The sequence below is a fragment of the Oncorhynchus clarkii genome, chromosome 26 (genome assembly GCF_045791955.1).
Source record: "Oncorhynchus clarkii lewisi isolate Uvic-CL-2024 chromosome 26, UVic_Ocla_1.0, whole genome shotgun sequence".
In the NCBI taxonomy this organism is placed as follows: Eukaryota; Metazoa; Chordata; class Actinopteri; order Salmoniformes; family Salmonidae; genus Oncorhynchus; species Oncorhynchus clarkii.
In genome coordinates this window covers 34,254,593-34,279,618 of record NC_092172.1, presented here as the reverse complement: position 1 = coordinate 34,279,618, position 25,026 = coordinate 34,254,593, and the positions used below count along the sequence as shown (strand labels likewise).

The 25,026-nt window shown below is 44.7% G+C and overlaps 1 protein-coding gene across 4 annotated transcripts in view; it reads left to right on the top strand.

The window, feature by feature from the left end:
• LOC139384403 (aryl hydrocarbon receptor nuclear translocator 2) overlaps nt 1-25,026 on the top strand; it is a 96,936-nt gene that overhangs the window by 28,330 nt on the left and 43,580 nt on the right. For all 4 annotated transcript variants that reach the window (XM_071129161.1, XM_071129160.1, XM_071129159.1 and 1 more), the window contains 6 exons: nt 5,172-5,274; nt 11,466-11,531; nt 13,226-13,311; nt 17,488-17,564; nt 19,584-19,718; nt 22,922-22,996. In XM_071129161.1, coding sequence (XP_070985262.1) covers nt 5,172-5,274; nt 11,466-11,531; nt 13,226-13,311; nt 17,488-17,564; nt 19,584-19,718; nt 22,922-22,996 — 542 coding nt within the window. The remainder of the gene's footprint in view (nt 1-5,171; nt 5,275-11,465; nt 11,532-13,225; nt 13,312-17,487; nt 17,565-19,583; nt 19,719-22,921; nt 22,997-25,026) is intronic.

Sequence of the window (25,026 nt, the reverse complement as noted above, 5' to 3'; positions counted from 1 at the left end):
TCGCTCCACAAAAGCCGCGGCCCTTGCAGAGCAAGGGGAACTACTACTTCAAGGTCTCAGAGCAAGTGACGTCACTGATTGAAACGCTATTTAGCGCCCACGCTAACTAAGCTAGCCGTTTCACATCCGTTACACTCACCCCCCTTTTGACCTTCCTCCTTTTCCGCAGCAACCAGTGATCCGGGTCAACAGCATCAATGTAACAGTATAAGTTTAAACCGTCCCCTCGCCCATACCCGGGCGCGACCCAGGGACCCTCTGCACACATCAACAGTCACCCTCGAAGCATCGTTACCCATCGCTCCACAAAAGCCGCGGCCCTTGCAGAGCAAGGGGAACTACTACTTCAAGGTCTCAGAGCAAGTGACGTCACTGATTGAAACGCTATTTAGCGCCCACGCTAACTAAGCTAGCCGTTTCACATCCGTTACATATATACAAAAAAAAATATGGGGGATTGGAAATGATGCAGACAATTACATGTATGGAAGCTACAATCTATCTACATTTTTAAAGCTTTTCTACCCCCCCCAATAACAAACACTTATAGATCAAATGTATTTCCGTCGACTGGTATTTCCATCAATGAATAGAACCATTATTTTGCTGTCTTTTTTTTATTCCTGTTTATTGGCCGGTGCCAGTTTTATTTATCTGCTTTTCATATTACCAACTAATGGAAACTAGTTGGTACACTAATGGGTGTGTAGGTGTGTGCATATTTTGTGAATCTATGTCAAATACATGCATGTTTGTGTGTGAAACCAACCAAGTCAAGACAGCTGGCTCTACTCTTCCAGAACCATGATTAAATATTATGTGTATAACAAACTTCTAAACCTCCCTTCTCTGTAAATGATGATTGTACTTCCACTTTGCATGGGAAGCTACTGTTTAGCAGTTGGCAGCAACTAAACTCTATGTAGTTGGTGGGTCTTGGTCTAAACTCCCAGGGTCCATACTTATGACATTGCATGTCTCTTGATTTAAACCAGTGGTAACGCGACCTAGGCATGCAGTTTGATTTCCCGTAACAATAGTTGTTCTCCATATTAGGACGTGATCAGGTATATCTTCAACAATTCTGTGCTCGTCATTCCTTGACATTAAAGCTGCAATATGTAACTTTTTGGGCGACCTGACCAAATTCACATAGAAACCTGAGTTATAGATCTCATTTAAAGTCTAAGAAGCAGTAGACCTGTTCTATGTCCACTATTTCTATGCTTGCAGTTCTAAAGTTTAGTTTTTGCATCTTTAGCGTTTGGTTTTGTACAGCAGCTTTAAACAGCCGAAAATACAATATTTATTATAGAAAATATATTTCAGAGGTTTAGATTGTACAATGATTCTCTACACTATACTTGATTGTTTTGTCACAAACTGAAATTAGACAAACTATTTGTTAGCAACCAGGAACGAGGAGCGATTTCTGGATAGGATTTATGCAGTAAAGGTACACTATCAGCTGCTAAATATGTTCCAAAAGGTCTAAGCCATAGGGCTAATCGATGTCGTAACTATGGTCCCTGGAACTATGAACTATGTTGTTATTTTGGTCATTTGAGTACGGGTAGCTGTGGGTGGGAGAAAGGAGGCTTGGTGCCAGCCAGGCACATTCATCTGTGCCCGGTTATCATTCCATCACTGTAGTGTATCCCCTGGCAATTCAGAGATGGAACAATGACACAGTTTTCACACCTGGGTTGTGTTGAATCGCAAACCGTAGTGAAATGTTTTGCAAAGGAAAAACAAATCTGTATTCAGTGTTTCCCCTAGGATTTGTTTCAACAGCAGTGGCAAAGTGTGGGGTTTTTTGCTGTTTTAAAGCAAATTTTGTGCAATTCCACACGTTTTGCCATGGCTAATGCCTTGTTCTTATGCTATCTGAGTGACTCAAACATTATAACAAAATCAGTGGAGGCACCGTGCCATGACATGGAGAATTTTAGATTCTCTCTGACTGTCTAGTTTTTATTTTGATGATTCTTAGTTCTCGAAGATAATATTATTTAAATATACTGTATATAGGTCCATTATCTTTCCGACTTACTTTATATCTGACATGGCAGCTGTTGAGGACTTCAGTGGCCTGTCACTGCTTTATCTTATCTCTGAGTGTCACACTCCATAGACACACATGGTTTGACAGCACATACCGCACATTCCTTCTGTATGTGTGTACATACGTGTTTGTGTGTGGCGCACCTAGACCTTAAACAACCCCTAGCCACTACACATAGAAACACATGGTTTTTAAACTGGACGGTAGTTGGCACACACACACACACACACACACACACACATCACACACAGTCTACAAATGTCTGCATGTCTTTGCTGCTCCACTTTCCTTGGATCTCCCTGGGATGCCGTCATTCCAGCTGATCGCCCTTCCTGTGTGGAGTGTATTGATCCCTTCATTTCCTCCCGCTTTCCCTGAAATCATCACTAAGTGGAGACCATCCCTGACCAATGGGGATAACACACACACACACACACACACACACATACACACACACACACACACACGCACACACACACTATATAAACGGGAGCTCAACACAAATCAACACACTAACACAGCTGATGGTGTCCAGACATGTGCAGCAGTGTCTTTCTTCTCCCTCTACCCTGCAGTGTTTCACATGGAATTAGTTCCAGGATAAACTTTACCTGTGGCGCTCAACTGACAGATGGAGAGAAACAGAGGATAGCTTCACACATAAACACACACACACATACACAGCAGCTAGCCCGCCAGCTTTCCTGCTAACAAGAGAACATCTTAGTCATCTCCTCCAGACACAGCCCTGGAATTCACTGATTAAACTATCACCTTGTTAAGTCATTTACCGAAACCCAAGCCCTGTGTGTGTGATGACTTCTCTCCTGTCGCCTGTTCTCTGCTGTCCTGGAAGCCCAGCCAAGCCTAACCTCCGTCAGTTAGAACATGAGGTCACACAAACACAGCAGAGGAAACTCACTCTCACACAAACAAACTTGTTTGCACTTGTTGGTGTCTTAGTGTGTGGGGGTGTGTTGATCTCTCAGGGGAAATAACATATGATGTAGCCAATGTGTTCCTGGTCTGGTGTTTTGTTTGGGAAACATACCTCTACTCTCCTGTCTCTATCCTCTACATTGTAAACCATGGTAATAATACTGGTAAATAACCTCATCTCCATCCTCTTCATGGTAATAATAGTGGTAAATAACCTCATCTCCTGTCTCCATCTTCTTCATGGTAATAATACTGGTAAATAACCTCATCTCCTGTCTCCATCCTCTTCATGGTAATAATAGTGGTAAATAACCTCATCTCCTGTCTCCATCCTCTTCATGGTAATAATAGTGGTAAATAACCTCATCTCCTGTCTCCATCCTCTTCATGGTAAACCATGGTAATAATTAAGCAATAAGGTCTGAGGTGTGGCATATGGCTGATATACCACTGCTAAGGGCTGTTCTTATGCACAATGCAGTGCAGAGTGCCTGGACACAGCCCTTAGCCTTGGTATATTGGTCACATATAAACTAGTTACCAACATAAATCGAGCAGTAAATATACATGTTTTATCATACCCGTTGTATACGGTATGATATACCACGGCTGTCAGCCAATAAGAATTCAGGACTCAAACCACCCAGTTTATAATGGTAAATAACCTGTGCATGTGGGTTTTAGAGAAGTGTTTCAGAGCAGTGTTGTTGTTTTTTTTTTACTCGAACCAATGGAGCTTGAAAACCTGTCAACAATCCATGAGAAAGACCCTAGGAGATATGTGGTAAAGCCTTTCAACATGTTCGAAACCAGAGCCTTCTCATTGGACTCCTGACCTAATTGGCCAATGATAATAGTCATATGTCATCCCAGAGCCCCAAGGAGATAATGTCTTTATCTAAACATAGTGGTCAGTCCATAGAGGTAGGAAGAGGCCTCATCTCCTACTTTAAAATGGTGGAAACCTTCAATGGCAATGTCCGCGCTAAGATGGGTTGTATTCGTCCAGAGCTCTCGTTTGACCTCCATGGGTCAGTCTCCGGAAGAGAGGGAGCTGAGATCCTTGTATCCTCTCCAATACAAGACTGTAGCCAAAACTACAATCCAGCCTTTAGCTGGGGTCAAACACTGACCGCCTCCCTTCCTTGAGGAGCCACTGCAATAATAGAACAGTATAGATGACCACATCAATGCTTTGGGAGTTTGGAGAGTTAACATTGTCTAATGCTTCATTCATTACACTAATGTTACTGGCAGGTTGTCCAAATGTCCAGCTTGAACATTAAACCCCCCCACCTGTCATCAACTTTCCTTGTCAAATGCCCCCCCCCCACCTGTCATAAACTTTCCTTGTCAAATGCCCCCCCCCCCCCCCCCCCCCTCGGCCTTGAATGGAATGTGAATTGTGGAGAGTGTACAACGTGTTGTGTGTGTGTGTGGCTTGAATCCTCTCCTTGTCCTGCTGAATAACCTCTGGCTGGCGCTAGCTAACTCGATAGCTGTTAGCATGATCTAAGCCCCCAGTCATCTAACAAACAAATTAGTTGCAACGCAGCTCAGACTGACTGTGTGTGGAGGAGGAATTCCTCTGGATTAAAAACACTGGGGTCAGCTGGAACGGATCGCTGCAGGACACACACACACACACACACACACACACACACACACACACACACACACACACACACACACACACACACACACATCTTATTTGTCTGGAATTACTGTAGACATGTTTCTCCGACAGACTAGTAATGATGCAGCTAATAGTCTAAATGGGGTGGAGAGGAAGACAGACAGAGTGAAAAGGAAGAGATATTCTCTCCATTTATTACATTAGACTAAATATCAGGAATTACATTGTTTTTCCTCTCCAAACACTTAATGAGAAACGAGGGAGGGATACACTGACGAACAAAAATGTTCCTGACAGAAAGGGTGGCACAGCTCTACTCCCGGACCTCAGCATGCCGCAAGGCTGTGTGTGTGTGTGTGTGTGTGTGTGTGTGTGTGTGTGTGTGTGTGTGTGTGTGTGTGTGTGTGTGTGTGTGTGTGTGTGTGTGTGTGTGTGTGTGTGTGTGTGTGTGTGTGTGTGTGTGTGTGTGTGTGTGTGTGTGTGTGTGTGTGTGTGTGAGCGTCTCTCATCTCATGTTCTCTGTCTCCTCAGGGCGTATCCTGGACCTGAAGACAGGAACAGTGAAGAAAGAGGGGCAACAGTCGTCTATGAGGATGTGCATGGGCTCCAGACGATCCTTCATCTGCAGAATGAGGTGTGTCTGTGTGTCATTCCTCCACGAGCACATGGATGGTCTTTGTCTGTCTTAGGTGTGTGTGTGTGTGTGTGTGTGTGTGTGTGTGTGTGTGTGTGTGTGTGTGTGTGTGTGTGAGCGCAAGTTTGCACAATATATCAACTGGATCCATCTCTCCATCTGCGGAGGATTTAAAGTGTGAAGTTATAAACACCTGTGTTGTAGACTCACTCCCAATAGGACTCATCCATCCTTTAAAACGTAGTCATCTCTGATATGTAGATACCTTCGTCTCCCTACATCAGCAATCATCCAGTCTTTGGTTCACACCTGCCTGGGAGATGCGTTCTGTATCCCAAATGGCATCCTATTCCCTATATAGTGCACTACTTCTGACCAGGACCCATAGAGTGCACTACTTCTGACCAGGACCCATAGAGTGCACTACTTCTGACCAGGACCCATAGAGTGCACTACATAGGGAATAGGGTGTCATTTGGGACGTAGACTGTGATGTGCGTGTATCCATAATCAATTTCACCCCCCCCCCGCAGCCATCGAGCCATATGCTTTCCCCCCGCGGCCATCGAGCCATATGCTCTCCCCCCGCGGCCATCGAGCCATATGCTCTCCCCCCGCGGCCATCGAGCCATATGCTTTCCCCCCACGGCCATCGAGCCATATGCTTTCCCCCCACGGCCATCGAGCCATATGCTCTCCCTCCTCGGCCATCGAGCCATATGCTCTCCCTCCTCGGCCATCGAGCCATATGCTTTCCCCCCGCGGCCATCGAGCCATATGCTCTCCCTCCGCGGCCATCGAGCCATATGCTCTCCCTCCTCGGCCATCGAGCCATATGCTTTCCCCCCGCGGCCATCGAGCCATATGCTTTCCCCCACGGCCATCGAGCCATATGCTTTCCCCCCACGGCCATCGAGCCATATGCTTTCCCCCCACGGTCATCGAGCCATATGCTTTCCCCCCACGGCCATCGAGCCATATGCTCTCCCTCCTCGGCCATCGAGCCATATGCTTTCCCCCCGCGGACATCGAGCCATATGCTCTCCCTCTGCGGACATCGAGCCATATGCTCTCCCTCCTCGGCCATCGAGCCATATGCTTTCCCCCCGCGGCCATCGAGCCATATGCTCTCCCTCCGCGGCCATCGAGCCATATGCTTTCCCCCCGCGGCCATCGAGCCATATGCTCTCCCCCCACGGCCCCCGTATGCTTTCCCCCCGTCGAGCCAGGTCATCGAGCCATATGCTTTCCCCCCACGGCCATCGAGCCATATGCTCTCCCTCCTCGGCCATCGAGCCATATGCTTTCCCCCCGCGGACATCGAGCCATATGCTCTCCCTCTGCGGACATCGAGCCATATGCTCTCCCTCCTCGGCCATCGAGCCATATGCTTTCCCCCCGCGGCCATCGAGCCATATGCTCTCCCTCCGCGGCCATCGAGCCATATGCTCTCCCCCCGCGGCCATCGAGCCATATGCTCTCCCCCCGCGGCCATCGAGCCATATGCTTTCCCCCCACGGCCATCGAGCCATATGCTTTCCCCCCACGGCCATCGAGCCATATGCTCTCCCTCCTCGGCCATCGAGCCATATGCTCTCCCTCCTCGGCCATCGAGCCATATGCTTTCCCCCCGCGGCCATCGAGCCATATGCTCTCCCTCCGCGGCCATCGAGCCATATGCTCTCCCTCCTCGGCCATCGAGCCATATGCTTTCCCCCCGCGGCCATCGAGCCATATGCTTTCCCCCACGGCCATCGAGCCATATGCTTTCCCCCCACGGCCATCGAGCCATATGCTTTCCCCCCACGGTCATCGAGCCATATGCTTTCCCCCCACGGCCATCGAGCCATATGCTCTCCCTCCTCGGCCATCGAGCCATATGCTTTCCCCCCGCGGACATCGAGCCATATGCTCTCCCTCTGCGGACATCGAGCCATATGCTCTCCCTCCTCGGCCATCGAGCCATATGCTTTCCCCCCGCGGCCATCGAGCCATATGCTCTCCCTCCGCGGCCATCGAGCCATATGCTTTCCCCCCGCGGCCATCGAGCCATATGCTCTCCCCCCACGGCCCCCGTATGCTTTCCCCCCGTATGCTTTCCCCCCATATGCTTTCTATCCCCAAGATGATGTGAAGACGCACCATTGGTCAAAGTGATGGATGCTTCCATAGCTCACACATCATTATGTATGACCTATCCTACTGCAGATATTTCAATAATCAGGAATCCATAATGTCGGGAATCCAGTTTAGAATCCCCCCCTGGGTGGGTGTGTTTGTGGCATGCACCACCGCCCCCTCCCACTGGCTTCAACCCTGAGCACTACTTTTGTTTATTTATTCTCAGGATGTTTAGAAATCTAGAAACCGGTTCCCCTAATACCCACAGATTGACCGCTAAAATGTTTTTGAACTTAAACGTTTGACTCGAGCGGGTTTTAAAAAACCCAGACCACTGACACGTGTCTCCCCGATATTTCCGATGCGGCCTGGCGTGCCTAAAGCCTCGTTAGCACAGGAATGGAGATGTTTGTGTTTGTTGTCTGCTTCACTCACATTACACAGATGCTAATCACGCTTTGTTAGGACGACTGGAATGCGTGTGTGTCTTTTGTTCCTTTTGCTATTTAGGCCGCTTGGCAAATTGAAAACAGCATGCAGGGATGACTGTCTGCACTCTGCGGTGACCACAGCTGAGAATACACAACACACACACACAGAGCCCCGAACAGCATGCCATGCAACCAAGTGGAAAGGAATTGCTCATTTTTCAACATCATTTCAGGGAAGCTAATATTAGCTAACTCCAGAAGAGTAGAAGATGAATCTTTTGTTGATCAGTGGAAAAACCCAGGTTGTCCCTCCTCTCTGCTCTCAATAATACCTGACTCACCCGCTGAAAGAAACTCATGTCAAATGGCGTCCATCTTGGTTTCGATACTGTGAGACTGTGTAGACTTGGTTACAGCAGTTAAAGCTGACATCACCATAAATCCCTTCTGCTTCTTTTAAACTTCCTTAATCCAGGTTCTCAGGTCTCTGTGAGATACAGTCTGTTCTATAAGAGAAACCTGGTCCCTCTACATTTATATGCAGTCATCTAATCAGTACACGTGTCATTTAGCAGACACAAAAACACAAACACACACAAAAGCAGGTTCAGATTTCAAATGTATTGTTCTCATTTGAGGAGAATCCTATCCACAGCAACATGGCAACACACCAAACCAGATTTTCCAATAACACTCACCATGCCTGTGTTCCAAATGGCACCTTATTCCCTATATAGTTCATAGGGCTCTGGTCTAAAGTAGTGCGCTATATAGGGAATAGGGTGCAATTTGTCCTGCATTCATAGTCTCACACAGCGAACATAACAGTACATTATATAATGTCAGGCATTGGTTATTTGTTCTGTGTGCGTGTTTGTGTGTGTTCTGGTTTATGGTCCATACACCTCATCAGTGCTGTGGGTTGACATGTCCCCAGTTCAGCAGCTCTTGTGTTCTAGCTCTCTGGTCTGAACATCTCTGTTTTCAGTGGCACTGATTAACATTAGTCTCTGTCTCCTCCCACTCCGTTCCTTTCTCTGTGTGTCTGTCTGTTTCTGCATTCATACCTGTGGGGGTGGACTACACGTGTGCCAAATGGGAGCCCTAGGCCCAGAGTTAGCATTGTATGTGTGACGTATAGCAGGCTTCCCCAACTGGCGGCCCGCGGGTGATTTTATTTGCCCCTCCCAAGTATTCGTAGAAAAAAAAAATGACATTACTGTTAAACAGCAGCAAATCAGCTCCAAGTGATGTACATTTTGGAAATCTGTTCCAAAGTATTCCCACGCATACCAAAGAGAGATGTGATCCTATACACCAAAGTATTCCCACGCATACCAAAGAGATGTGATCCTATACACCAAAGTATTCCCACGCATACCAGAGAGATGTGATCCTATACACCAAAGTATTCCCACGCATACCAGAGAGATGTGATCCTATACACCAAGGTATTCCCACGCATACCAGAGAGATGTGATCCTATACACCAAAGTATTCCCACGCATACCAAAGAGAGATGTGATCCTATACACCAAAGTATGCCCACGCATACCAAAGAGAGATGTGATCCTATACACCAAAGTATTCCCACGCATACCAAAGAGAGATGTGATCCTGTACACCAAAGTATTCCCACGCATACCAGAGAGAGATGTGATCCTGTACACCAAAGTATTCCCACGCATACCAGAGAGAGATGTGATCGTATACACCAAAGTATTCCCACGCATACCAGAGAGAGATGTGATCGTATACACCAAAGTATTCCCACGCATACCAGAGAGAGATGTGATCGTATACACCAAAGTATTCCCATGCATACCAGAGAGAGATGTGATCGTATACACCAAAGTATTCCCATGCATACCAGAGAGAGATGTGATCCTATACACCAAAGTATTCCCACGCATACCAGAGAGAGATGTGATCGTATACACCAAAGTATTCCCACGCATACCAGAGAGAGATGTGATCGTATACACCAAAGTATTCCCACGCATACCAGAGAGAGATGTGATCGTATACACCAAAGTATTCCCACGCATACCAGAGAGAGATGTGATCGTATACACCAAAGTATTCCCATGCATACCAGAGAGAGATGTGATCGTATACACCAAAGTATTCCCATGCATACCAGAGAGAGATGTGATCCTATACACCAAAGTATTCCCATGCATACCAGAGAGAGATGTGATCCTATACAAATGTGAGGTTTGAAATTATTGTTTTGGTCAAATATTCTTCTTGTCAAATATGCAGTCTACAAATTGTGTGATTATGTTCGGACCCCCTGACCATCCGCTCAAGAAAAGATTGTCCCGTGTCTGAATCTAGTTGATGATCTCTGATGTACAGTACACTGTGTTTCTCACAGATCATCCCGTGTCTGAATCTAGTTGATGATCTCTGATGTACAGTACACTGTGTGTTTCTCACAGATCATCCCGTGTCCGAATCTAGTTGATGATCTCTGATGTACAGTACACTGTGTGTTTCTCACAGATCATCCCGTGTCTGAATCTAGTTGATGATCTCTGATGTACAGTACACTGTGTGTTTCTCACAGATCATCCCGTGTCTGAATCTAGTTGATGATCTCTGATGTACAGTACACTGTGTGTTTCTCACAGATCATCCCGTGTCTGAATCTAGTTGATGATCTCTGATGTACAGTACACTGTGTTTCTCACAGATCGTCCCGTGTCTGAATCTAGTTGATGATCTCTGATGTACAGTACACTGTGTTTCTCAAAGATCATCCCGTGTCTGAATCTAGTTGATGATCTCTGATGTACAGTACACTGTGTTTCTCACAGATCATCCCGTGTCTGAATCTAGTTGATGATCTCTGATGTACAGTACACTGTGTTTCTCACAGATCGTCCCGTGTCTGAATCTAGTTGATGATCTCTGATGTACAGTACACTGTGTTTCTCACAGATCGTCCCGTGTCTGAATCTAGTTGATGATCTCTGATGTACAGTACACTGTGTGTTTCTCACAGATCGCCCCGTGTCTGAATCTAGTTGATGATCTCTGATGTACAGTACACTGTGTGTTTCTCACAGATCATCCCGTGTCTGAATCTAGTTGATGATCTCTGATGTACAGTACACTGTGTTTCTCACAGATCGTCCCGTGTCTGAATCTAGTTGATGATCTCTGATGTACAGTACACTGTGTTTCTCACAGATCATCCCGTGTCTGAATCTAGTTGATGATCTCTGATGTACAGTACACTGTGTTTCTCACAGATCATCCCGTGTCTGAATCTAGTTGATGATCTCTGATGTACAGTACACTGTGTGTTTCTCACAGATCATCCCGTGTCTGAATCTAGTTGATGATCTCTGATGTACAGTACACTGTGTTTCTCACAGATCGTCCCGTGTCTGAATCTAGTTGATGATCTCTGATGTACAGTACACTGTGTTTCTCACAGATCGTCCCGTGTCTGAATCTAGTTGATGATCTCTGATGTACAGTACACTGTGTTTCTCACAGATCGTCCCGTGTCTGAATCTAGTTGATGATCTCTGATGTACAGTACACTGTGTGTTTCTCACAGATCGCCCCGTGTCTGAATCTAGTTGATGATCTCTGATGTACAGTACACTGTGTGTTTCTCTTCAGATGTGGCAGCACCCCACTGGACCACATCTCTCTCAACCGACTGTCCAACATGAGGAAGAGATACAGGTGAGACACTTTGCTATTCCTATCTTTCTGTTTTACTAGATGTTCTTCTCCCCTGTCTCAATATGGCCTCAGAAATAAATAACTTACCAGTGATTTAACTCTTCAGAGATTACATCATTGGAATGTTTTTATTTAGAAGGCCATAATGCAACGGCTCCCATTTTACTTTTGGAACTACATTGTCCAGCAGCCAATGAAAACTATGGCCTGCGCTCACATGACTGTGTTTTGTTGATTGTGCCCAAGGTCCGTACAGCTAGGGAAAAAGCTTTCCAGTTCTCTGCACCTTTCTCTTGGAACAAGCTTCAGGGCCTGAAATGACAGGAGCGTGTCCCTTTTTAAATGAGTTTAAAGCTAGGTTGAACACTATGATGGAAAATTAAGTTGCACCATACTTTCCCAAACCATCTTGCTGTAGTGTTTTATGTTGTAAATGTGTCTGCAACTTTGCCAGGTCTTGAACAAATCTAAATGAGACTAACCTCGTCAAATTAACATCAAACATTTTTCTAAAGCCCTTTTTATTTCAGCAGTTGTCACAGTGCTTTACAGATACCCAGCCTGAAACCCCACAGAGCAAGCAGTGTAGATGTAGACGTACAGTGGCCAGGAACATCTCCCTAGAAAGGCAGGAACCTAGGAAGAAACCTAGTGAGGAACCAGGCTAGCAGATAAATCTTCTCCCTCTTCTTCTCCTCCTCTCTCTACCTCTTCTCTCCTCCCCCCATCTCCCTTCATCTTGTTTGTTTGTGTGTACGTTTTTGTTTGCCTGTACAACTTTGTGTGTAGGGTTTTTTCTGCCATTGAAATCCTTGGGTGGCTGCATAAGAATTGTTATGGTCCAAACATTGTATATAAAAAAGTGTGCAAAACATTAGAAACACCTTCCTAATATTGAGTTATACCCCCTTTGGCCCCCAGAACAGCCTCAATTCGTTGGGACATGGTGTCAAAAGTTCCACAGGGAAGCTGGCCCAGGTCAACTCCAATGCTTCCCACAGTTGTCAAGTTGGCTGGAAGTTCTTTGGGTGGTGGACCATTCTTGATACACAGGAAACTGTTGAGTGTGAAAAACCCAGCAGCATTGCAGTTCTTGACACACTCAAACCGGTGCGCCTGGCACCTACTACCATACCCCATTCCAAGGCACTTAAATCTTTTGTCTTGCCCATTCACCCTCTGAATGGCACACATACACTATCCATGTCTCAAGGTTTAAAAACCCTTCTTTATCCTGTCTCCTCCCCTTCATCTACACTGATTGAAGTGTAGTGACATCAATAAGGATCATATCTTTCACCTGGATTCACCTGGTCAGTCTGTCATGGAAAGAGCTGGTGTATATTTTTTAATAATATCATCTTTGACAACTAATAATCACCGAAATAAAAGCTAGACAGTCAGGGAGAGTTGAACATTCCTCAATGAATTTAGCAGTGTTGATGTTGTTATTATGTTTGAGAGAAAGAACACAGCATTAGCCATGACAAAATGCATAGAAATTAGCTTTAAAACTGCAACATTTCTCTCTCAGTTTCATGGAAAAATGTATAGAATTATAGAATTGCAGGAAATTGGCTTAAAAAAAACATTTTTCATGCACACCTGCCACGCCCACAACCTAAGCCCATTATTGATCCATTAAAAACCCTGGTGTGTGTAGTTAAATGTGTGTGTAATCTGATTGTTTCTAGGAACGGTCTGGGACCCTCGAAGGAGGGAGAGGATCAGTACTCTGTGGTGCACTGTACCGGCTACATCAAAGCATGGCCCCCAGCAGGTATCTACTGACCATACACAACCTTTTATCTCCCTAACTAGGTCAACTAATATATTTGTTGATGCTAGCAGTGTGTGGGTCTTCCATTCAAAACATTGACAACAGTGGTGGTAGTAGAACACACACACACAAACACCATACACACATACACATTCACACACACACAAACACCATACACACATACACAATCACACACACACATTCACACAAACACCATACACACATACACATTCACACACACACACACCATACACACATACACATTCACACACACACACACACACCATACACACATACACAATCACACACACACACACACATTCACACAAACACCATACACACATACACATTCACACACACACAAACACCATACACACATACACAATCACACACACACATTCACACAAACACCATACACACATACACATTCACACACACACACACACCATACACACATACACATTCACACACACACACACACCATACACACATACACATACACACACACACAAACACCATACACACATACACAATCACACACACACACACACACACACACACACCATACACACATACACATTCACACACACACACACACATACACACACACACACATACACACACACACAAACACCATACACACATACACAATCACACACACACATTCACACAAACACCATACACACATACACATTCACACACACACACACACCATACACACATACACATACACACACACACAAACACCATACACACATACACAATCACACACACACATTCACACAAACACCATACACACATACACATTCACACACACACACACACCATACACACATACACATACACACACACACAAACACCATACACACATACACAATCACACACACACACACACACACACACACACCATACACACATACACATTCACACACACACACACACCATACACACATACACATACACACACACACAAACACCATACACACATACACAATCACACACACACATTCACACAAACACCATACACACATACACATTCACACACACACACCATACACACATACACATACACACACACACAAACACCATACACACATACACAATCACACACACACATCACACACAAACACCATACACACATACACATTCACACACACACACACACCATACACACATACACATACACACACACACAAACACCATACACACACACACACACACACATTCACACACAAACACCATACACACATACACATACACACACACACAAACACCATACACACATACACAATCACACACACACACACACACACACACACCATACACACATACACATTCACACACACACACACACACCATACACACATACACACATACACAATCACACACACACACACACACACACACCATACACACATACACATTCACACACACACACACACCACACACACAAACACCATACACACATACACAATCACACACACACATTCACACAAACACCATACACACATACACATTCACACACACACACACACCATACACACATACACATACACACACACACAAACACCATACACACACATTCACACACAAACACCATACACACATACACATACACACACACACACACACCATACACACATACACAATCACACACACACACACACACACACACCATACACACATACACATTCACACACACACACACACACACACACCATACACACATACACACATACACAATCACACACACACATACACACACACACACACACCATACACACACACACCATACACACATACACAATCACACACACACACACACACACACAAACACCATACATGTTGTAAACATTATATTCCATACATCCCTCAGGTTCAATGAGATGGTGAGATCCTGAGGTCTGGGGTGTTTCTTTAGTCACACACACACTGACAGAGGTGACGTGGCATCCAGGATGGATGGGGGACAGAGATCACACATGACCTCGGATGCACTCGTTGACACACACACTCCAAATCTTTCAAGTGTTTACAGAGTCACGCAACCCCCCGGCCTGGAATTCTGTCTGCAATTCCCATGAGTGTTTTGGGATTCAGAACCAGGTGTCTAGATGGGGGGGGGTTTGAGCATCTTTCAGAATCACAGTATGAAATGTATTTCAACTGCTTTGAGGCTGTACTGAAAGAATCCCCGATCGCACGGACATGCCACATGTGTGGAAATCGTTGACACATGTTTAACTTCCTGGGACATAAATAGACCAGTGGAATGTTCTGGAACGTTAGTCTATCGCTCGTCCACTATCAGTCTTAAGGTACTAAATCGGGCGTATCACCCGTGTGCACACACACTTAGACCCTCCATCCTTCTGGGTTCTGAAAACAGCTCAGGAAGTGGTAGAATGTAGCTCATGTCTCATGTCGGTACTTCTGGGTTCATGTTCAGAAAGCGTCTCAGATTAGGAGTGCTGATCTAGGATCAGGTCCCCCCTGTCCATGTAAAAGGCAATCCTAGATGAGCTCTCCTTCTCTGAGTGTCTTTCTGAACCAAGGCCCTGGGGAGACTAAAGTGGACGGAGGTCAGGGAGTAGGATGGATGGTATGGCTGGGATGGAACATCAAAATTATAGTTAAATTATATTATTGAATCTAGACGGATGTGTCCCAATTGGCACCTTATTCACATATGGCTCTGATCAAAAGTAGTGCACTATACAGGGAATATAGTGCCATTTGGGCCGCAGGCTACTTCTTGCATTGACGTGGCTGGCGAGTTGGTTGACTATGCAAGTAAAAGTCCTCAACACACATTATTTTTCTTTTTTTTCTTCAGTTTTTTTTATATATTTGTCATTTGAAAGATTATACAGACAATAAGACAAACAGAAAAACACACTGATCCCCTACTGGAGGGGAGAGGAGATGAAAGGAGAGGAGAGGGCAGGGGAGAGGAGAGAGAGACCTGTGAACAGTCTTCATTATGACTAATAGGTGTTTTTGTGTTGTCAAGGAAACAACAAAGGAATTCATTACTGTGGGAAACTGATATCAACATTTAAATCAAGGAAAACTTCAACTCTCTCTTTCTCATTCTCTTTCCCTCCTTCTCTCCCTCCTTCCATTTGTGATGTATATGAATATTGATACTGGCAGTAAGAGTTTTGGGATATTTGTTCCAAATGATTTGCAGAGATTCGTAGAGACTGTGTGTGTTTGTGTGATTTATCTGCTTGTGTCTCAGCTGTTCTGGAGAAAGCAGCTTGTACAGCACACTGCTACGGTACTAGACTACACAGTGTCATGCTGGAAATATACACCACACTGCTACGGTACTAGACTACACAGTGTCATGCTGGAAATATACACCACAGTGCTACGGTACTAGACTACACAGTGTCATGCTGGAAATATACACCACACTGCTACGGTACTAGACTACACCGTGTCATGCTGGAAATATACACCACACTGCTACGGTACTAGACTACACCGTGTCATGCTGGAAATATACACCACACTGCTACGGTACTAGACTACACCGTGTCATGCTGGAAATATACACCACGCTGCTACGGTACTAGACTACACCGTGTCATGCTGGAAATATACACCACACTGCTACGGTACTAGACTACACAGTGTCATGCTGGAAATATACACCACACTGCTACGGTACTAGACTACACCGTGTCATGCTGGAAATATACACCACACTGCTACGGTACTAGACTACACCGTGTCATGCTGGAAATATACACCACACTGGTATGGTACTAGACTACACAGTGTCATGCTGGAAATATACACCACATTGCTACGGTACTAGACTACACAGTGTCACGCTGGAAATATACACCACACTGCTACGGTACTAGACTACACAGTGTCACGCTGGAAATATACACCACACTGCTACGGTACTAGACTACACAGTGTCATGCTGGAAATATACACCACACTGCTACGGTACTAGACTACACAGTGTCATGCTGGAAATATACACCACACTGCAACGGTACTAGACTACACAGTGTCATGCTGGAAATCACCTCAACAACACAAAGTTCACATCTGAAATCACACACTTGCACTTTATTAGATAGCTGCCATCTTGATATCTCTCTCTTGTATTTAATATCCTTCTCTCTTTTCTCTCCTTTCTCTCTATGTCAGGTATGACCATACCAGAAGAAGACACAGAGGCAGGACAGACCAGTAAATACTGCCTTGTAGCCATCGGAAGGCTGCAGGTACCATCGCGTGTGTGTGTGTGTGTGTGTGTGTGTGTGTGTGTGTGTGTGTGTGTGTGTGTGTGTGTGTGTGTGTGTGTGTGTGTGTGTGTGTGTGTGTGTGTGTGTGTGTGTGTGTGTGTGTGTGTGTGTGTGTGTGTGTGTGTGTGTACGTACACGCTCTGGTTGGGTCGGTGCATGAGAAGGTGTGACCTGAGAGCACGGGGTTGTCAGGGAGCATCAGTATTGGAGGATTACAGTAATGGAGCAGACAGGTGGAACGAGCACTGAAGGAAGACCTCTTCCCATCCTCCCAAATACTTATTTTCCACCATAATTTGCAAATAAATTCATAAAAAATCCTACAATGTGATTTTCTGGATTTTTGTTTCTCATTTTGTCTGTCATAGTTGAAGTGTACCTATGATGAAAATTACAGGCCTCTCATATTTTTAAGTGGGAGAACTTGCACAATTGGTGGCTGACTAAATACTTTTTTGCCCCACTGTATATCTAACTCTCCGGTCCCTACATCCTTTAATATCTCTCACATATATCTAACTCTCCGGTCCCTTCATCCTTTAATTTCTCTCACATATATCTAACTAACTCTCCGGTCCCTTCATCCTTTAATCTCTCTCACATATATCTAACTCTCTGGTCCCTTCATCCTTTAATCTCTCTCACATATATCTAACTCTCTGGTCCCGTCATCCTTTAATCTCTCTCACATATATCTAACTCTCTGGTCCCTTCATCCTTTAATCTCTCTCACATATATCTAACTCTCTGGTCCCTTCATCCTTTAATCTCTCTCACATATATCTAACTAACTCTCTGGTCCCTTCATCCTTTAATCTCTCGCACATATATCTAACTAACTCTCTGGTCCCTCCATCCTTTAATCTCTCTCACATATATCTAACTCTCTGGTCCCTTCATCCTTTAATCTCTCTCACATATATCTAACTAACTCTCTGGTCCCTACATCCTTTAATTTCTCTCACATATATCTAACTCTCTGGTCCCTTCATCCTTTAATCTCTCTCACATATATCTAACTAACTCTCTGGTCCCTTCATCCTTTAATCTCTCTCACAAATATCTAACGAACTCTCTGGCCCCTTCATCCTTTAATTTCTCTCACATATATCTAACTCTCTGGTCCCTTCATCCTTTAATCTCTCTCACATATATCTAACTCTCTGGTCCCTTCATCCTTTAATCTCTCTCACATATATCTAACTCTCTGGTCCCTTCATCCTTTAATCTCTCTCACATATATCTAACTAACTCTCTGGTCCCTTCATCCTTTAATCTCTCTCACATATATCTAACTCTCTGGTCCCTTCATCCTTTAATCTCTCTCACATATATCTAACTCTCTGGTCCCTTCATCCTTTAATCTCTCTCACATATATCTAACTCTCTGGTCCCGTCATCCTTTAATCTCTCTCACATATATCTAACTCTCTGGTCCCTTCATCCTTTAATCTCTCTCACATATATCTAACTAACTCTCTGGTCCCTTCATCCTTTAATCTCTCTCACATATATCTAACTAACTCTCTGGTCCCTTCATCCTTTAATCTCTCTCACATATATCTAACTCTCTGTTCCCTTCATCCTTTAATCTCTCTCACATATATCTAACTAACTCTCTGGTCCCTTCATCCTTTAATCTCTCTCACATATATCTAACTAACTCTCTGGTCCCTTCATCCTTTAATCTCTCTCACATATATCTAACTCTCTGTTCCCTTCATCCTTTAATCTCTCTCACATATATCTAACTAACTCTCTGGTCCCTTCATCCTTTAATCTCTCTCACATATATCTAACTCTCTGGTCCCTTCATCCTTTAATCTCTCTCACATATATCTAACTAACTCTCTGGTCCCTTCATCCTTTAATCTCTCTCACATATATCTAACTCTGGTCCCTTCATCCTTTAATCTCTCTCACATATATCTAACTCTCTGGTCCCTTCATCCTTTAATCTCTCTCGCATATATCTAACTAACCCCTCTCATCTCCTAGGTGACCAGTTCTCCCGTTTCCATGGATATGAACGGCCTGACGGTTCCCACTGAGTTCCTGTCGCGCCACAACTCCGACGGCATCATCACTTTCGTGGACCCGCGGTGTATCAACGTGATTGGATACCAGCCTCAGGTTGGTTCCTCCCCCTACTTATCACAATCAGGGTCGCATTTAGTAGGGCACGATGATGCGAAACATTTCAAAAATTGTAACCGGAACAGCCTGTGATGCCACTCGTCAGAGTTCACAATAGAACCCCTGTGGTGAACTGGAGCCGCTAATTCCATGCCCACTCATCACAAATGTTGAGATAATGTTGCAAAACAGCCTGTTTACCTGAAACGGTCTGCGAGGTCACATCAAAGCATTCTGTTATTTTATCAAGAGGAACATGTCTGTGGTCAGTAGAGATGTAACCTGTTAATAGGTGCCTTGCGAAAGTATTCGGCCCCCTTGAACTTTGCGACCTTTTGCCACATTTCAGGCTTCAAACATAAAGATATAAAACTGTATTTTTTTGTGAAGAATCAACAACAAGTGGCACACAATCATGAAGTGGAACGACATTTATTGGATATTTCAAACTTTTTTAACAAATCAAAAACTGAAAAATTGCAAAATTATTCACCCCCTTTACTTTCAGTGCAGCAAACTCTCTCCAGAAGTTCAGTGAGGATCTCTGAATGATCCAATGTTGACCTAAATGACTAATGATGATAAATACAATCCACCTGTGTGTAATCAAGTCTCCGTATAAATGCACCTGCACTGTGATAGTCTCAGAGGTCCGTTAAAAGCGCAGAGAGCATCATGAAGAACAAGGAACACACCAGGCAGGTCCGAGATACTGTTGCGAAGAAGTTTAAAGCCAGATTTGGATACAAAAAGATTTCCCAAGCTTTAAACATCCCAAGGAGCACTGTGCAAGCGATAATATTGAAATGGAAGGAGTATCAGACCACTGCAAATCTACCAAGACCTGGCCGTCCCTCTAAACTTTCAGCTCATACAAGGAGAAGACTGATCAGAGATGCAGCCAAGAGGCCCATGATCACTCTGGATGAACTGCAGAGATCTACAGCTGAGGTGGGAGACTCTGTCCATAGGACAACAATCAGTCGTATATTGCACAAATCTGGCCTTTATGGAAGAGTGGCAAGAAGAAAGCAATTTCTTAAAGATATCCATAAAAAGTGTTGTTTAAAGTTTGCCACAAGCCACCTGGGAGACACACCAAACATGTGGAAGAAGGTGCTCTGGTCAGATGAAACCAAAATTGAACTTTTTGGCGTAAAAGCAACACAGCTCATCACTCTGAACACACCATCCCCACTGTCAAACATGGTGGTGGCAGCATCATGGTTTGGGCCTGCTTTTCTTCAGCAGGGACAGGGAAGATGGTTAAAATTGATGGGAAGATGGATGGAGCCAAATACACGACCATTCTGGAAGAAAACCTGATGGAGTCTGCAAAAGACCTGAGACTGGGACGGAGATTTGTCAACCAACAAGACAATGATCCAAAACATAAAGCAAAATCTACAATGGAATGGTTCAAAAATAAACATATCCAGGTGTTAGAATGGCCAAGTCAAAGTCCAGACCTGAATCCAATCGAGAATCTGTGGAAAGAACTGAAAACTGCTGTTCACAAATGCTCTCCATCCAACCTCACTGAGCTCGAGCTGTTTTGCAAGGAGGAATGGGAAAAAATGTCAGTCTCTCGATGTGCAAAACTGATAGAGACATACCCCAAGCGACTTACAGCTGTAATCGCAGCAAAAGGTGGCGCTACAAAGTATTAACTTAAGGGGGCTGAATAATTTTGCACGCCCAATTTTTCAGTTTTTGATTTGTTAAAAAAGTTTGAAATATCCAATAAATGTCGTTCCACTTCATGATTGTGTCCCACTTGTTGTTGATTCTTCACAAAAAAACAGTTTTATATCTTTATGTTTGAAGCCTGAAATGTGGCAAAAGGTCGCAAAGTTCAAGGGGGCCGAATACTTTCGCAAGGCACTGTAAGTTACAGTAAGGCCTTTTTAGATGACAATCCAACTGCAGCTCTTAAAGATGATGACTTACAAGTGTATATATATATACAGACAACTGTCTTAAGTTATTGTAAGTTATTTAAAGCTTCAATAACTTAAGATTGAAGTGTTGTCCATTTTCCCAGCCTGACTCTCAACAGGTCAGATGCTGGTAGAGACTGTAGAGTCTGTACTGTATAGAGCTACAGTGTAAAGAAAGCATGTACACAGTGTTTTTCCCAAGCGCTTGAATTTAACCTACACCAGAATACAGACCAACATTTTAAACCTGACAGACTGTTGACCGATCGATCAATCCATTAAACATTTAGAGTTGGAAAAATTTGAATAACTTTCTCAACGTTCCCCGATTTTCCTGGTTAATCCATCCTGATTCCCGGTCATTTACAGCTGGGATTTCAGGAAGGTCTGGGAATTTTGGTCAAATAGCGTTCTCTCGCAGTCCACCCCTCTCCTTTCCACACCGTTCACACTACAGAAACAGATTAGTGAAAGTGGGCCGATTCCTAACATAAAGTCGCATTATTAGGATGAGAAAGTGATCACTTGGCAGGATGGGAGTTTGTTTTGTGATTGATTTCCCTTGTTAATGTATAATTGTGTATGATTGTAGGATGTTTGCATTTCGCTACAAGCATTTCGTTACACTCGCATTAACATCTGCTAACCATGTGTATGTGACCAATAAAATGTGATTTATTTGTTTATAGGAGACCGTCCCCCCAAATGGCACCCTATTCCTTACATCATGCACTACTTTTGTCCAGTGCCCTATGAGTCCTGGTCAAAAGTAGTGCACTAACAGGCCAAGGAATAGGGTGCCACTTGGGCCGCACACCACTCCATGACAGGAAGAATGATTTAAAGATGTATCACTGGCTCGATCTCAATTCCTCTGCCCTCAATCTCCTCAGCTCCTTCTCAACCGTATTGGAGGAGAAGGTCCAAGGTCCCTCCCCTTAGACCTTTTTCTGCAATGAGAAAGAGCCTGGGAGATCGGATGCAAGGAATGGAAGAAAGATGAATTGAGAAAGGCCATTGACTCAAGTCCAAGGGTCTGAATGATGTATGATCTGTATGGCCTGTTGTCCTAACTCAGCCTAGTCCTGGACTAAAAGGCATTGTCAATAAAGAATCTCCATTGTAAACATTTTTTTTGTCCAGGAATTTGACAAAGTTTCAAAATTAATATATTGAACTTGTATTTCATGATTTGAAATTGACCTGAAGTGTGTAGTTGTATTAATTTGTGTGTATTTATTGTGTCATTGTCTCGTGTAGGATCTGTTGGGGAAAGACATCCTGGAGTTCTGTCACCCAGAGGACCAGAGTCACCTGAGAGAGAGCTTTCAACAGGTACGGAGAGGTGGAGGAGGGACGAAGGGAGGGTGGAGGTATGAGGAAGAGTTCTGTCACTCAGAGGACTACAGAGAGACCTCTTGAGATATCTTTCTACAGGTACTATACCACCAGAGGGAGAGGAGAGGAGAGGAGAGGAGAGGAGAGGAGAGGAGAGGAGAGGAGATGAGAGGAGAGGAGAGGAGAGGAGAGGAGGAGTAGAAGAAAAGGATGGGGTGATAACAGAAGGACATGATGATCAGAGGAGAGAATAGGAGTGACAGAGGATGGGTGGAGGAGAGAATAGGAGTGACAGAGGATGGTTGGAGGAGAGAATAGGAGTGACAGAGGATGGGTGGAGGAGAGAATAGGAGTGACAGAGGATGGGTAGAGGAGAGAATAGGACTGGCAGTGGAGAGAATAGGATTGACAAGATGGGTGGAGGAGAGAATAGGAGTGACAGAGGATGGGTGGAGGAGAGAATAGGAGTGACAGAGGATGGGTAGAGGAGAGAATAGGAGTGACAGAGGATGGGTAGAGGAGAGAATAGGACTGGCAGTGGAGAGAATAGGAGTGACAGAGGATGGGTGGAGGAGAGAATAGGAGTGACAGAGGATGGGTGGAGGAGAGAAAAAGAGTGACAGAGGATGGGTGGAAGAGAGAATAGTAGTGACAGAGGATGGGTGGAGGAGAGAATAGTAGTGCCAGAGGATGGGTGGAGGAGAGAATAGTAGTGACAGAGGATGGGTGGAGGAGAGAATAGTAGTGACAGAGGATGGGTGGAGGAGAGAAACAGAGTGACAGAGGATGGGTGGAGGAGAGAATAGGAGTGACAGAGGATGGGTGGAGGAGAGAATAGGAGTGACAGAGGATGGGTGGAGGAGAGAATAGTAGTGACAGAGGATGGGTGGAGGAGAGAAAAAGAGTGACAGAGGATGGGTGGAGGAGAGAATAGGAGTGACAGAGGATGGGTGGAGGAGAGAATAGGAGTGACAGAGGATGGGTGGAGGAGAGAATAGGAGTGACAGAGTATGGGTGGAGGAGAGAATAGGAGTGACAGAGGATGGGTGGAGGAGAGAATAGGAGTGACAGAGGATGGGTGGAGGAGAGAATAGTAGTGACAGAGGATGGGTGGAGGAGAGAATAGGAGTGACAGAGGATGGGTGGAGGAGAGAATAGGAGTGACAGAGGATGGGTGGAGGAGAGAATAGGAGTGACAGAGGATGGGTGGAGGAGAGAATAGGAGTGACAGAGGATGGGTGGAGGAGAGAATAGGAGTGACAGAGGATGGGTGGAGGAGAGAATAGGAGTGACAGAGGATGGGTGGAGGAGAGAAAAGGAGTGACAGAGGATGGGTGGAGGAGAGAAAAGGAGTGACAGAGGATGGGTGGAGGAGAGAATAGGAGTGACAGAGGATGGGTGGAGGAGAGAATAGTAGTGACAGAGGATGGGTGGAGGAGAGAATAGGAGTGACAGAGGATGGGTGGAGGAGAGAATAGGAGTGACAGAGGATGGGTGGAGGAGAGAATAGGAGTGACAGAGGATGGGTGGAGGAGAGAATAGGAGTGACAGAGGATGGGTGGAGGAGAGAATAGGAGTGACAGAGGATGGGCAGTATACCGTATACTGGGGTAGCCACGGGATGGTTTTTCAATACAGTCAATAGCATTGAAACAATTTCTTTGAAGTTTTTCAATACATTTTATTTTTTGACGCTACTTTTGAAGTAAATACCTGCAGTCAACTATTGCAATATGTTAGGCGATAAAGCGGACTGCGTTCTTCATTTCACCTGTCACATTATTTTACATCATGAAGCTTACCGTAGTTCCCCAGAACAGTTGAGCCAGTCACATGTTTGTAAATAGCACAACGGGAGAAAGCAGGAGCAAGTGATTCCAGCTGTGTATTGACTGGGGTCGCATTGTCTTTCAATATAAAAGTGATCAGTGTTAGCAGTTGTTGTTACTCTTCAACCCCAAAGCAAATCAAGGGGAGAAACAGGTTTATTCAAAGAGAACAAATAAAGTTGTTATGCTAGGAAGTAA